At 33.0% G+C, this 16,740-nt stretch overlaps 2 protein-coding genes across 2 annotated transcripts; both read right to left on the reverse strand.

Moving 5' to 3' along the window:
• Nucleotides 1-4,667: 4,667 nt before the first annotated feature.
• LOC134692583 (uncharacterized) lies at nucleotides 4,668-6,365 on the reverse strand. Its single transcript, XM_063553041.1, has one exon. It carries the CDS (start codon nucleotides 6,363-6,365, stop codon nucleotides 4,668-4,670), a length of 1,698 nt encoding a protein of 565 aa, XP_063409111.1.
• Nucleotides 6,366-12,903: 6,538 nt separating this feature from the next.
• On the reverse strand, nucleotides 12,904-14,595 carry LOC134692585 (uncharacterized). The gene has a single exon (XM_063553042.1). It carries the CDS (start codon nucleotides 14,593-14,595, stop codon nucleotides 12,904-12,906), a length of 1,692 nt encoding a protein of 563 aa, XP_063409112.1.
• Nucleotides 14,596-16,740: the final 2,145 nt, after the last annotated feature.

Below are 16,740 nucleotides of genomic sequence, written 5' to 3' on the forward strand. Positions count from 1 at the left end.
TCTTTTTGTCTGTTTTCATTAACAAGATGTTGTGCAGATAATCAACTGTCCAACTTGAAAAGTTCAGGGTATTTACGTTTGATCATAGTCCGAGATTACTCTGACGTCCAACAACTGTTTTGCCAGACAAGCTGGGGCTTAGAGTCAGAGTCATCTCGGACTAGTTTAATCAGTGAGATAGAATACAAGAGGAAAAAAATACTTGTCATACGTTATCATTAAATGATTGTACAGGTTTTAGAAGAACATTAGGAATTTCTGTGTTATTTGGTCTCTCCTGGAGAGTTGTATCATGGGCAATCTTACCACTTCTTATTTACAGCAGGTTCATATTCTTATTTGAAGTCTTATACATTTAGTCTTGTCAGGCAAATTTCTGGAATCATCTGGACTTCACTATTATTTCCATAGCAAAATACTCTTGGTTTTCTCACTGGGAATCATTCCACATCTTATAAGCTCACCTGGCCCGAAGGGCCAAGTGAGCTTTTCTTATCACTTGGTGTTCGGCGTCGTCTGTTGGCGTCATTTACTTTTACAAAAATCTTCTCCTCTGAAACTACTGGGCCAAATTAAACCAAACTTGGCCACAATCATCATTGGGGTATCTAGTTTAAAAAATGTGTGGGATGACCCGCCAAACCAACCAAGATGGCCGCCATGGCTAAAAATAGAACATAGGGGTAAAACGCAGTTTTTGGCTTATAACTCAAAACCAAAGCATTTAGAGCAAATCTAACATGGGCTAAAATTGTTTATCAGGTAAAGATCTATCTGCCCTGAAATTTTCAGATAAATCAGAGAACCCGTTGTTGGGTTGCTGCCCCTGAATTGGTAATTTTATGGAAATTTTACTGTTTTTGGTTATTATCTTGAATATTATTATAGATAGAGATAAACTGTAAACAGCAATAATGTTCAGTAAGATTTACAAATAAGTCAACGGGTATGATGACCAAAATGGTCAATTGACCCCCTAAGGAGTTATTGTCCTTTATAGTCAATTTTAAACAATTTTCATAAAATTTGTTAATTTTTATTACCGGTAACATTTTCCACAGAAACTACTGGGCCAAGAACATTATAGATAGTGATAATTGAAAGCAGCAAGAATGTTCAGTTAAGTAAGATGTACAAACATATCACCATCACCAAAACACAGTTTTGTCATGAATCCATCTGCTTCCTTTGTTTAATATTCACATAGACCAAGGTGAGCGACACAGGCTCTTTAGAGCCTCTAGTTTTTGTTGAGCCTGCGACTCCTATTGTCCAAGTGGTGTAAATAGTGGTCAAAGATACCATGATTATGATTTAATACGCCAGATGCATGTTTCATCTTCATAAGACTTATTAGTGACGCTCAGATCAAAATAGTTATATAAATCCAAACAAGTACAAAGTTGAAGAGCATTGAGGACCAAAAATTCCAAATCTATTGCTGATTTATTTCTTATGAAATCTAGAAAGCGTTCATAACCACAACAAATGAACTTTTACCTATGAGCAATCCATACTGACTTCAAGCTCTCATTAACAATACCATAAAATTTCACAAAATATTCAACACACTAAATACACTCGATCTTTTGCTTTTAAATAAAGCCATCATTTGGCGCCCATTGTCGTCCTTCTGATGTAAACTATTTCAAATATCTCCTCTGAAACTAACCAATTCCAACCAAACTTAAGCTTAGGATATCTAGAATAAAGCTTGTGTTTTATTTTTTATTTCGGCCAAAAACATGACTGAAAATAGAACATAAGGGTAAAATGCAGTTTCTAGCTTATATCTCAAAAACCAAGGCAGTTAGGGCAAATTCCTCCGGATTAAAGTGTTCATACGGTCATGTTCTATCAGCCTTAAAATTTTCAGCTGAATCTTATAACCCATTATTTGGTTGCTGCCGCTAAATTGGTAATATTAAGGAAATGTTTTGGTAATTATCTTGAATAATTAATGATGAGGTAAACTATAAACAGCAAATATGTTCAGCAAAGTAAGATCTACAAATAAGTTTTATATGACCAAAATTGTCAATTGACCCCTTAAAGAGTTATTTATTGCTCTTGAGGGACAATTTTACACAATTTGTTGTTGTCGAGCCTTCGACTTTAGTCGAAAAAGCGAGACTGCTATTCTACATTCCGTCGTCGTCGGCGGCGGCGTCCACAAATATTCACTCTATGGTTAAAGTTTTTGAAATTTTACTAACTTTCTTAAACTATATTGGATTTCTACCAAACTTAAACAGAAGCTTGCTTATGATCATGAGATAGTATCCAGAAGTAAATTTTGTTAAAATGAAATTCCATTTTTTCTGTATTTTACAAATAAATGGATTTAGTTTTTCTGCCGGAAAGTATTACATTGACGCTGTGGTTAGGCTTTTTAAAATTTTAATAACTTTTTTAAACTATACTGGATTTCTGTCAAACTTAAACAGAAGATTGCTTATTATCGCAAGATAGTATCCAGACGTAAATTTTGTAAAAAAATAAATCCATTTTTCCATGTTTTACTTTTTTAAAATGGACTTAGATTTTCTGCCAGGAAACAACACTTTCACTCTGAGGTTAAGTTTTTAAAAATTTAATAACTTTCTTATACTATTTTGGATTTGTACCAAACTTCGACAGAAGCTTGTTTATGATCAAAAGCTAGTATATATAGAAGGAAATTTTGTAAAAAAAAAAATCTACTTATTTTGTATTTTACTTTTGAATGGACTTAGATTTTCTGAAAGGAAACGAAACATTCACTCTGTGGTTAAACTTTTAAAAATTTTACTTACTTTCTTATTCTATTTTGGATTTGTATCAAACTTGGGCAGAACCTTGTTTATGATCAAAAGCTAGTATCTGGAAGGAAATTTTGTTTTCTTCCAGTTAACATTACATTCAGTTATTTTTTTTTAAACATTTATTAGATTCATAAACTGTCCTTGTTTTTTACCAAACTTGGACAGAATCTTCTAACAATCAAAAGATATTATCAACAGGAATATTTTATTGATTTATTTCCTTATTTTTGTAGAGCCTGCCATTAACGGAAAGAGTAGACGAGATACTTGGTTCTGCGGAACCCTTACAAATTGTTCATGTTTTCGAACTTTAAAAAATCTTGTTTTCTGAAACCACCGAACCAATTCCAACCAGTGTGTCTAGAATAAAGTTTGTGTTATATTTTCTGTTTCGTCAAAAAAAAACATGGCCGTACTGGCTAAAATAGAGCATAGAGGTAAGCTGCAGTTTTTGGCTTATATCTCAAAAACCAAAGCAATTAGAGCAAATCTGTCATGGGGACGAATGTTCAGAAGGTAGAGTTTTATCAGCCCTGAAAATTTATAAAAGTGTTTATTAAGGTCAAGTGAACTGCAGTTAGTTACCTTTTTAAAAACCTAACAAACTTCAAAATATCACACCAAACACCTTTTTTTTGCTTTTGAAGAAAGTATGACAAAACACTGCATTCTCAGGTATAGATTACCTTAGCTGGATTTGGCAAAACTTTTAGGAATTTTGGTCCTCAATACTCTTCAACTTCGTACTTTATCTGGGTTTTTTAAAACTTTTTTGGATTCGAGCGTCACTGATGAGTCTTTTGTAGACGAAACGCGCGTCTGGCGTATATATACAAAATTTAGTCCTGGTATCTATGATGAATTTATTCAAACACTTTTTCATATACATTAAACCAACAACAAAAAAACTACGATGAAATTGGACACTTAAACTCTCAAACGAAAGCTAAAAGCAAAAAAAAAACCAAGGTAAGCGATTCAGGCTTTTGAGAGCCCTTTGTTTTTCTTGCCAAAAAAAACATTGAAAAATTTTGGTCAGTTAAATCTTGACAAACGGACATGTTCAGTTATAATTATTATTCAATATAAAGGCAACAATAGTATACCGCTGTTCAAAACTTATAAAGTCATGGACCATATATACTAAATGCTGATGACCCTTTGCTTATGGTGTCTTAGAAACAGACTTACTACGTAAATAAAATCATCGTAGATACCAGGAATAAAATTTAATATTTACGCCAGATGCTCGTTTCGTCTACAAAAGACTCATCAGTGACGCTCGAATCAAAAATGTTATAAAAGGCCAAATAAAGTACGAAGTTGAAAAGTATTGAGGACCAAAAATTCTTAAAAGATTTGCCAAACACAGTAAACCAATGTTGAATAGCGCACACCTGTTTTGTAATTCACTGTTAGGTTGTTCTTTTTTGGTTTTTCTTAGTTGATAGAATTTGGGTATCAAAATATAGATATCAATCAGCTAACAAACCTGATCAATTTATTTCAGAACCCTCGATATCAAACGATATGTATGGGTCTATTTGGTAGACGCTGCTTTTATTTCTTTTGATACTATTTTTTGTGTGATATTCTCATTTAGCATGGTAATGAAATGAATATTTTTGTTTGTAATTCAGAATGATGATCTTGTTGAAAACCGTAGTTTGATTTCAATATCTCTCTTAATTTTCGATGGGTTGCTGTTTTTACGAACTAGGCAGACTCATCCTCTTTTATTCATATCTATTCAAGATTTAAATTCAATTACACAGTGTTTTTTTATCGATAAGTCATAATTCTCCAACGACAACAAACCCGTCACCAACATAGTATAAACGTTCTCTGATGCAACCAATTAATTTAGTTTGTGGTCTGTACTTTGTACATGAAACATCGTCCAGATTTATTACAGACAAGAAGTATGTCTGTTTTACGGTTGTAGTGGACTGCTATTGGTTTAGTTAATCCATCATCACTGGTCAGCAAAACTCTGGACTCCGTCCCATTACAATTAATAATAATAACCATGTTAGCTTTTTCGCATGTCACGAAAACATTTCCGAACGCATCCTGCGCTATACCTTGTGGATGGTCTGATTTACCACAACTGAATGTCCATTGAACACTTCCATTTAAATCACAACAGTATATCACACCCTTCGCTTGTGCTGCATAACACATCTTGTCACTCATAACTGAACAGTATGTGGCATTGTCTTGTTTAGAAACTATCGACTCGTCAGTACCTGAATGATCCAAAATTTTAATAATTTTATCATTCAATGAAACGGCTAGTTTTCCAGAAAATGAACATATGCCGAAACATTTATTTACTAAAGGTATTGTCTTCAGTATCTTGAATGAGATAACATCTACCAAAGAAATTGTTTTCTTCTCGACGAAAGTTACAGCTACTGTGTTTAAGTCTATTATTGTAACATCTAACGGCGTATCTTCAAATCGTATTTGCTTTATGTAAACACCTTCATCATGTATAACCAGTCTATTATTTCGTTTATCGATAAGCACTATTCGGTTGTCTTCAAACATTTCACAACCTGTTATAAAATTATTTTCGTCGCGTTTAGACTCCACTTTTTGTATATCAAACGAACGGATTTTTGAAAGTTTTAATTTACTTAAACACCGAGAAGAAGGTATTATAAGAATTTGACCTTGTCTCTCTTTTCGTAAAGCAAATTTCGTCGGTGGTGAAAAATATATCTCTAATCTACCAAACTCGGATAATTGTGTTTCCATCTGATCTGAAATTTTATTCATTTTCAGTTGAAGATCAACATCAGCCCTCCCGTGGTCACTTTCTATGGATATAACATCCTGCTCTTGGTTTTCAATCTCCGGAATCCATTTACGAACACCAAGAAAGGTCTGGTAATCGGATGCATGCTGTTTTGTCTTTTCCAAACCCCTCGCTATTTCAGCAATGTTTGTTTTCATTTGTGAGAGTTTTCTAACCAGTAAATCGATATTTTCACTTTGTTGTCCTTTTGTGGTTTCTATTTTATACAACAAATCATTTTGGATTGAGTTTAAATGATTGTTTATTGCTTTACGGACACGTTCAACCTCAGCAATGATTGTATGGCTCTGAACTTCTAAATTGGATTGATGGTATAGTTTTTCTTCAATCAACTGACCAATGACTTGACTCATATCTTTCACTCTGTCTTCTAAATCAGAAAACGCAGCTGACGACTTTACTCCCTCTACTACTTCCGGTAGTGGTTTAAGTTCCCGGCAGTCTTTGTGTTTTTCAAAGACACAACGCGTACAGCAAGGTTCACTGTGGATGGAACAGAAGAAATTCAACTTTTGATTGTGATCTTCGCATTCCAGTTTGATGTTGGCTATATATATCGGTAATTCTTGATAATCTTCTATTGGTATTGTCTTGTGGTTTTTGGTCGCTTTCTGTATGCGATGTCTTTGTTGGCATTCTTCGCATATTGCCTCTTCACATTCGGAACACCAAACAATGGCAGATTTTGTAACATGCAGGTTCAGGCAAACGTCACATGATGGATCTAACGTCGCCATTGCAGTACTGAAATTTGTATAAATTTTGAATTACTATATTTTGAAAGCATAAATGATTCCTGTATTGAACAATGATAATTTTATTTGATCTCTTGAACAAAACAAAGGATGCCAAAAAATGTAAGATGATGATTTGCACTTTTAAAAGAGCACTTGGAATAGCTGGATATGTTGTTAACTGTGTAATATTTTGGCACTAACAACTATGAAGGTACATAAATACGCATGAAACAAAAAACAGACACACCAGCACCAATCACACGATAAAATGACTAGTCTGCTTTACTGATAAGTTAACACATATTAAGTGACGTGCAGATACAGGTCAGATTTCAAATACCACATACAATAAATATTAAAATTGATCCATGTAAATGACAAATGAGCCCTGCTAGACGAACAAAAAAGACTTACAATAACTCTATATATAATGCTGGTGGAGGCTTCTTCCCGATGGTAAATATAAAGGACAACACAAATACAGTTAATTATGTCCCATATCTTGACTTCCATCTAGAAATTGACAATGAGGGTCGGTTGAAAACAAGCCTTTTACGATAAGAGATGATTTTAGCTTCCCAATTGTGAACTATGCGTTTTTATGTATTAACATCCTAGTAACGCCTGCATGTGTATATGGGAACCTGCTGGTAAATAAAGTACCTGTATCTTTAGAAGCACAAGATAGAAACAAAATGTAAAAAATAGAATCTCACAAATGAACTCAGAGGAAAATTCATAACAGAAAGTCTATAGTCAAATCGCAAAATCAAAAGTTTCAAACAACATATTCCTGACTTGGTACTGGCATTTTCATGTGTATAACGGTAGATTAATCCTAGTTTTATAGCTAGCTTAACCCTTTACTTGTATGACAGTCCCATAAAAATTAAAAAAATCGTTAACCTTTGGAATCTTAGCCAAAAAAATATATGAACCAAATGAAGATAAAATGTCATACTTTGATCAAATGAAAAAAACTGTTTTTCCAACACAGTATTAATAGTTAGGCAAGGAGTCAAAGTTGTTCTTAACATAAAATAAACTGTTATCACAGAGATATGTCTCGCCTTTTTGTAATTTTGATTATGCAAATGTTGAAATCAAAATAGTAAAACTTTAACATCTTGCACAAGTTATGCAAATATTAAAAGTCAATTAACCATGCCTGAGTTACATGGCTAAACAATCTACATGTAAACGAGATGTGCCAAAGGTAATACAACTGCATACCAAATACCATTGATTTATTAAGTCGTTCCCAAACCTAAATACAAAACTTAACTTGTAAACAATGTAAAAGTTTCAAAGTCAATGAAGCATGAAGAGGGGGTTGGTCTATATAACCTCCATGGAAACAATACTTGTACATGTAAATAAATTTGCATACCAAATATCATTGATTTAACATTAGCAGTTCATCATAAACTGATCTAATCACAAACCAATACATGATAACTTATAAAAAAAAATCAAAGTCAATGCAGCATGACTAAGGGGGCGCTGCCAAATTATCTTCATGGAAATGAAATGAATACCAATTAAAATTGGCCTACCACAAATAATTCCCCTTGAACTGACCTTATCACAAACTAATACATGATAACATACACAAATTTGGAAATGAGATACGCCAATGCTTATACAACTGCATACAAAATATCATTAACCTACCACTTGTGATTCCCCATAAAAAGACATAATCACAAACTAATACATGTAAAATAAGCAAAAGTTTCAAAGTCAATAGACCACGACTGAGGGACAGGGCCAAATAATCTCTATGGAAATGAGATGTGCCAATGCTTATACAACTGCATACTAAATATGATTGACCTTCCACTTGTGTTTCACCATAAACTCAACTTAATCACAAACTAATACCTTAGCTGTATTTGGCAAAACTTTTAGGAACTTTTCAACTTTTGATTCGAGCGTCACTGACGACTCTTTTATAGACGAAACACGCGTCTGGCTTAAATATAAAGTTTTATTCCTGGTTTCTATGATGAGTTTATTTACATTGTTGACGCTGTCGCGTCGCCGCCGTCAGAAACAGCATACCTATGTCTCGCTTTTTGACTCCGACAAGGCGAGACAAAAAGGGGGTTTGTAATTGATAGCTCTGATTTATTGTCAGTGTCTGTCAATATTCTATTTTTAGTTTGCTTGTATATGCTCTTTGACGTTGATACACGGTTTTAGCTTACTTATATAAAAGAAAGACTTCTCAGGAATACTCAGTAAAATATAGTTACCGTTCAATGATATGATAGAAATTATAGAAAACGAAAGTATAATGTAATAATCAGTCAAAAGAGTGTTAGCCTAAACAAATATACGTAAAACATTCCGTAAATGTATAAATACAACAATTCAAAAATTACACACACCTCAAGTGTGTTTTCCTTTTCACTGATTATTCAATAGATGAATAGATTTTGAAGACCATTATTCGGCTATTGATACGTAATGTTTTCAAGTGACGAGATTGAACAGGTAAATTAAACAATACATTTTAAATATTTAAAAAAGTATGTTAAAACTTAACGTTGCGTTTAAATCAATAAGTATATACTACATTCAAAGTTAACAATTGTGACGTACTCATAGACGATTTGAATAACATGGGTTTGACTAATTGATTGTTAGTTGCTCAACGTCCAGTGGTCAACATGTCATGCATGTTTTACACATGCATAAGAATAAATACTGTAGATACAATCAATAGGTTTTGTTATAAAGGCCGTTCGGGAAGAAAATCAGAGAATTTCAAACTGTTAATGAAAAAGGTGTTTTTATTGGTTGTTGCAGGTATCATACAGTGCAAAGAGCATGGCACTTTTTCCACTAAATGGTTCTAATTGAAGGTCCCCATTTTGACCAGACGTAGCAGTGAAGTGAACATGTACATCCAGCACAGCCAAACAAAAGCCAATGCTTGCAAAGGTTTATCCGCTGGTTTAGAAAAGACCTAATATTTCTTTCTCTAGTCTGAAGTAATCTAGATTAGTCCCCCCCCCCCGGAAAACATTTAGTATGCCTTATGACTAAACAAAAAATACCAATTGTATAGAATTTCAATAACTGCCGGCGTACCAGACTAGATGTAATCACATGTTGCATGATTCACGTTCTTGTTGTTGTTGGTTTTTTAAGGGAAAAAGCCAATTTTTCTAATTAGGTTAATTACAATATAATTGATATCAAATCTTTTTTTTTAGAACAAATGATACCACAGTGCATTAACACCACCCCAATATAAGTTTCCTTTTCACCTATATTTGTTTTTGAAAGGTCGATTTTAAAAAATATATTTATTGAACTAATATTTCCAGTTCTTCCTTGCCTGCTAATGCAAAGTTTTATTTCGCATTTAGATAAACTTTAAGCTATAAATCAACTAAATTGTTATAATATGTAGAATTCCTGTTTTATGTTTATGCATAATTAGTCACTAAAGGTACCATGATTATAATGCTATATGCCAAACGCGCGTTTCGTCTACATAAGACTCATCAGTGACGCTTATATCAAAACAGTTTTAAAACCAACCAAGTACAAAGTTGACGAGCATTGAGGTCCAAAAATTCCTAAAAAGTATTTTCATGCTGAATGCTTGGATAGGATGTTCCTGTTTGTTTACACCATCGTAGTGAACAGTGAGCAGTTACCTATGATGACACCAGATTCCTGGAAATAAATAATGACCTGATAAGAAAACTGTTATTTGAGTTTGTATGTGACCACCAAAGAAAATTATTCTTTATAAACGAATTCATGCAAATCGCATCATTTATGTTAAGTAGTAAATGATGCAGCATTGTTGTTCCTGTGAAGAACACATTTGTGAGCCAAACAATACTTTCAACAGGTTTCAGTACTTTTAAATTCGCCAAACGAGCAGGTCACAGTTTTTTCATTGATGCGGTATAATGAGAGTTGTCTTTCTTATATCCATGTTCTGCGGTATGTATAATCGTGCTAAAGAGTCTGCCAAAACTATCATTGAACAAGGACCTCTACTTCTGTACTAAGTGGCATTAATCTAATTTTACTAAAAAAATTATTAGTGTGATTTCTCTATTGGGCCAAGAGAAGCATTGTTTCACATCCATAAGTAAAGTGTCAGTTATATAAATTAACTGTTATAAAATACTATGTATAAAAAATCATGCGTTAAAATGCACGATCTTTCTAAAGAACCAAAAACAACCGGCATAGTAGTCACCATTCTATCATCTAGAGTGAAAGATTAAGTAAGCAAAGCTTAGCTAATGGAGTGCAGTTATATATCTGCAAGGTCCGGAAAAGCATAGATACATCTGTAATAAGTTATTTAGAAAGCAGTATTTTTAATATTCCAATATAAGTGGGAGGTTCGGCTTCAGATAAAACCAGGTTCAACCAACCATTGGTATTCTTAAATTTTCCTGTAACAAGTCAGGTTTATGGCAGTTATTAACACATAGTCCGTTGATATGTGTGTTGGCGTGTTTTTTTTTAGCACTTCAGTGTTTCTGTTGTTCCGTTTTGTCCCCTTGTATAGTTGATGTGTTTCCTTCAAATTTGGTTTTATTGAAAACGCCAAGTTTGATAAGTTTCTCTAAAAATAAATACAGATAATAAGACAGAATCAATTCTCAAAAGTCATTTGTTTTTGTCGTATTTATGTATTTGTTAGAGAAATTAATAAATTCAATTCTGACCAGTTTAGGTATTTTTGTCTCTGTTATACAGGCTTAAATTTTAGATTGGCAAAAGTCGTAATTCGTCCGCAAGAAAATCATAAAAAAGGATCTGAGATGAAAAATCATTTAAGGTAGCACTACAGTCAGATTATTTTGACTCCAACCAACAGTCTTTAAAAAATATTTTCTCCAAAACTACTCAATGGATTATTTAAATCTTTAACTCATTTTAAAGCTGAAACAATACTCCTTCTTATTTTATAGATAAATTCATTTTTGGTATGATTAATCTTCAAAAAATAGCTCATTAATTGCCAAAAAAGTGGTCTTCCAGCTTGGATAAAAATAGCAAATTCAGGTCTAATGGTAGTAATAATTTATTTTCATCGTTTTAATCAACCATACTCCAGCTACGAAACGTTGTCTCTGATTTTTTATGTATGCCTCCAGTAAGAGGATATATTGATTTAAATGCTGGATGCCAAACCTCATTTCAGCTTTCATCTTTGGACATCTGTATATTCTATTTTAATTATTTGCTTAGCAATCTGATGAAAAATACAAAAATTACACTGAGAACACCCAGGAGTATCAATAGAACCACACACTTTATGTCTTTATTGCTCTAATACTTAAAAAAAAGTGCATTATATATATGTGCACTGACCATCACTAACTTGACATTTGACCAGAGTTTGATGTCACAGATTTGACCAACATCTGTGATATAGTAATTAACTATAGACGAAGCTCTGTCTCTGTCCAGACAGTCTCAGACAATAACATTCAAAACCAAGGAGAATACAAAGACTCACAAAACCTAAGGACGTTTACATCAACAGTTAGAAATAATAAATAAGACACAACACGGACTCCACTAAAAACAGGGAGTGAAGTCATGTGCTCCAGAAGGGTAAGTATATCCTGCACCGTATACGGCACTCGTCGAGTTATTTTTTGTACAGTTCGGAAATGATTGAAGGTTATAATGATTGAGGAAGAATATCAGATAAAATACCTGACAGACATTTGTCATAATGGCAAATCAGGTCATGATGGCGACCGTAAAATGTCTTGAGTGATGACTAAGATAAGATAATAGCAGGAATGACCAGCTGCATGCATATAATCAATATTTAACATCATTTATATCACTATAAAAAATATTTTCATTTGTATTTTAAAAAAGAAATATACTATGAAATTTTATTGAAAATTAAAATTATGCAATAAGAGACATGTTCATAAGAAAGAACAAGACCGTGATCCCCTTCCTAGAAATAGACTATCCCACATGCATTTTGAGTTTTATGAAACTGAAATATTTCACATAAACTTAAAATTGGTGAAATGCCTGAAACTCCTAACGGAAGACAGATTCAGAGAATATTCTTTTTGTTTGTAGTAAGAACCTTAATTCAAAGTTTGTCAGAGGCTTTCACACTCTTATGCATAATATTATACAGGTTTTTTTTTTATCTTGATTTGATTTTTTCCCTTTAGATTTTCTCTTTTTCATATCTTTTCCCTTTTCTCTATTTAGTTCCATGTCATAAATTACTTTTGTTGCAAAACACATGATACTATGAGATAAGACTACACCTTTTATGCTGTGGTCAGGTATTACCATCTGGTCACTAGAATTAACAAATTATTGACATGTTAGCCCCTCATATATATTTCGATTAATTACCATATTTTTTATTTAAATAATATCATTATCAATTTACCCACTGTTGTGATATGAAAATGACTTTTATACAAACTGTGCAAAATAATAGTTTCTTTTAAATTATGTGATAAAAAAAAATATCTTAAAAAAATCATTGTTAGACTGTAGCGCTACCTTAAGTTGTGATTTTGTACATAAAACATTGTCCCGATGTATGATTACATACAAGAAGTGTGTTTCTTGAACATTTGTAATGGATTGTCATAGGCTGATTTAGTCCGTCACCACTGGTCAGCAATACTCTATACTCTTTTCCATTAGGGTCAATCACAATCACTTTGTTGGATTTTTGACATGTTACGAACACATTTCCTGATGTATCATTTGCTATATCGATCGGATAGTTAGACTTTCCACAATTGACGCTCCACTGACATCTACCATTAGAATTACAACAGAATATTTCATCACTATCGTAAGCTGCATAATATATTTTGTTATTCATTCCTGAACAGTATGCTGCAAACTTCATTTGTGATAATGTCGCCAAGACATTGCCAAACAAATCAAAGCTCTGTATAGTTTTATCATCCAAACAAACGAATAGATTTCCATCTATAGAGGTTATTCCGAAACACCTCTTGTTTACATGTGTTTCCTTTAATATATTAAATGTGTTTACATCTATTATAGAAATTTTCTGTTTGTCCACAAATGTTACAGCTACTGAATTCGAGTTTATTATTGTGACATCTAGCGGCTTATCCTTAAATTTCATTTCTTTCAGGAAAGAACCGAAACAAGACATAATAATTAGTCTTTTATTCGTTTCGATACAATCGACGAAGACGATTCGACCATCCTCAAACTCGTCACATCCTGTTATCAGGCATCCTAAACCCCCCTGTGGTATTTCAAAAGAAAGAAGTTTTGACAGTTTAATTTTACTTATAGTCTGTGAAGACGGGACTAATAGACCTTGTCCTTGTTTATCTTTCTGTAAAACAAGTTTCATCCGTGGGGAATAATTAACCTCTATCTTCCCGAACTCGGATACATCTTTTTCAAACTTTTTCAAGATTGGACTAATTTTTATTTGAAGATCTACATTAGCCATACTTTGATAACTTTGAGATGCTAGTATTTCTTTCTCTTGGTTTTCAATCTCTCGGGTCCATTTATTAACACCCAGAAAAGTCTGAAAATTAGACGCATATTGTTTTGTTTTCATAACGGCATCCGCTATTTCATCGACCTTTGCTTGAATTATCGAGAGTTTACTAACTAGGCAATCGATTATATCTCCTTCTCGTTCTTTGGTTTCTCCTATTTTACTTAATAGTTCACCTTGTATTGTGTCCAAATAACTGTTTAATGCTTTTCGAACACGTTCAACTTCCGCAATGAGTGTCTTTTTCTTAACTTCTAAATTCGATTTATTCTGTGTTTTTTCTTGAATCATCTGGCCAATAGCTTGACTCATATCATTAACTCTGTCCTCTAAATCAGAAAATGCAGCAGACGACTTGACTCCATCAACTACTTCCTGCAATGGTTTAAGTTCCCGACAGTCTTTGTGTTTTTCTGATACACAACGCGTACAACAAGGCTCGCTGTGAATGGAACAGTAAAAATCTAATTTTTGATTGTGATCTTCACATTCCAACGTGATGTTGGTAATCGATTCTGGTAACTGTAGATAATTTTTAATTAATATTGTCTTGTGGTTCTTTGTCGCTTTCTGTATCCGATGTCTTGGTTCACAATCTTCACACATCGCCTCTTCACATTCTGAACACCAAACGCTGGCAGATTTTGTAACATGCAGGTTCATGCAAATGTCACATGATCGACCCAACGCTGCCATGGTTATTCTGAAATTAGTATATATTTTTGTAAGTATAAATGATGCTTTTATTGCACTATGATAATTTTATTTGATCTCATGCACAACGCAAAGGAAATCAGAAAAGTACAGTAATGTTGTGTATATGAAAAAGAAGATTTGGATATGATTGCTAATGAGGCAACTCTCCACAAGAGACCAAATGACACCGGAATTAAAAACTACGTACGGCAAAGCCCATGAAGCATTTTTAAAAGCGCCCAAAATGACAATGTAAAACAAATCAAACGAGAAAACTAACGGCCTTATTTATTTTAGAAAAATGAACGAAAAACAAATATGTAACACATAAACCAACGACAACCACGTAATTACAGGCTCCTGAATTGGAACAGGCACATACATAAATAATGTGTCCGGGTTAAACATGTTAGCGGGATTCCAACCCTCCCCTAACCTGTGACAGTGGTATAACAGTAAAACATAAGAACGAACTATAAAAATCAGTTGAAAAAGTCTTAACTCATCAGATGGACAACAAAACAGGTGAACGTGGCTGGATACTTGTACATTCAAACAACAAAAAGACACTAGGAACAGGTATGAGAGTACTCGCAGTTAAGTGATAGCTAGTTCAAAGCCAATAACAACTAATAAATAAATCATGCATCTAAACCTAAAATATCAATCCGTACACATCCAACATCCAATGGATTTAGTATAAAGACGTCATATTCAGTCAGAGGAAAACATAACATTTTGCAATGCTAAAATACAGGTATCGACAGATTGTAGATCCATGAATGTGTATATGTATATAACATACAAATAATATTTAGTTTGCTTTTAACTTACTGATTACAAATTAATATTATATTTATACCAATAAAAACAATATTCAATGATCTTATTACAGTGTTGATTGGTAACCTTTTAGAATAAGTTTATTCAAAGAAGCGATAAAAGAGGGACGAAAGATACCAAAAGGACAGTCAAGACAGATAAGTATTGAAGGATCATTTCTAAATTTCCGGGCACTGTTCTTATCTTATTTCGCTCCCCGAAAATTTAATCACATATTTTAACATGTAACAGCTTAGAAAAAATCTCAAAATATACGCATTGGGCAGAGGAATCGAGGAAACGGTTACCATTACCATATATCTGAAATAAATAGCGTATACGTACCCATATGCCTTTGTAGACAGAACCTTTTTTAAGAGTATTTCATGACATGCTCCTAATTCGTTAGACCGTCATGAAATAAAACGTTTTTTACGATATACATGGAAGTTACGAATAGAAGAAATATAACAGACAAAAGTTTCGAATAAGTTTTCCTGATAGAAACACGAAATATATTAGTTATCATGTTTTATGAACATAATATATCTCGGCTTAACTTCCGGTTTTACATTCTTTAATACAATCTTTAGAAATTATGACTATATACCCCAATTTTCAGTCAACAGAATGTAAGATCAGAGTAAATGTATAATGATTGAGAATTTAATATCCCCTGTATTAACAAGTACATACATTTTATCAAACATGAAATATAAATATAGGTTGTCATGTACTGATATAATTGATACCAAACTCTTCTACATTTGGTCTTTTATAACTTTTGAAATTAAAAAGTACCCTAAATATCAAGTCCCTCAGGAAGTGTTGAATTTGATGGATTTGGCTATTTTAGTGTTCTTTCTGGTTATATATCTTCAACTGTTTCGGTTCTATTATATTTGTAGATCTCAAATATTTGACTTAGAAAGTTTCTGATTAAGGAAAATCTGGAAAGCGACTTGAAGGCAGAAATTGCATACTATGTGGTTTTTATTTTTTCAACATTTCAGTCAATTTTACTGTATTTCTGTCACGTAATTTTGTCATTTAGCAGTATTGTTCAGATTTTCATATACGCAAGAGGTTTTTGCTGGTCATAAAACAGGGTTTAGGATTAGGGTTAAAAACTCAAATTTATTTCTTAAGTTGTACCAAGTCAAAAATATAGCAGTTGTTATCAAATACTCCGCCTCTACGTCTGTTGGTATTTTTGTCACTCCTTTGTTTTCCTCTTTTAGTGGTGATTCCCTTGGTTTTGGTTTGTGACCAATATTTGTTTTCGTTCAATCAATTGGTGACTATTGAATAGCGGTATACTAC

Source organism: Mytilus trossulus, chromosome 12 (genome assembly GCF_036588685.1).
Source record: "Mytilus trossulus isolate FHL-02 chromosome 12, PNRI_Mtr1.1.1.hap1, whole genome shotgun sequence".
Lineage (NCBI taxonomy): Eukaryota > Metazoa > Mollusca > Bivalvia > Mytilida > Mytilidae > Mytilus > Mytilus trossulus.

Bases quoted from the DNA above. Each gene is read 5' to 3' on its own strand.
- LOC134692583 (XM_063553041.1), bottom strand. From the start codon at position 6,365: ATGGCGACGTTAGATCCATCATGTGACGTTTGCCTGAACCTGCATGTT.
- LOC134692585 (XM_063553042.1), bottom strand. From the start codon at position 14,595: ATGGCAGCGTTGGGTCGATCATGTGACATTTGCATGAACCTGCATGTT.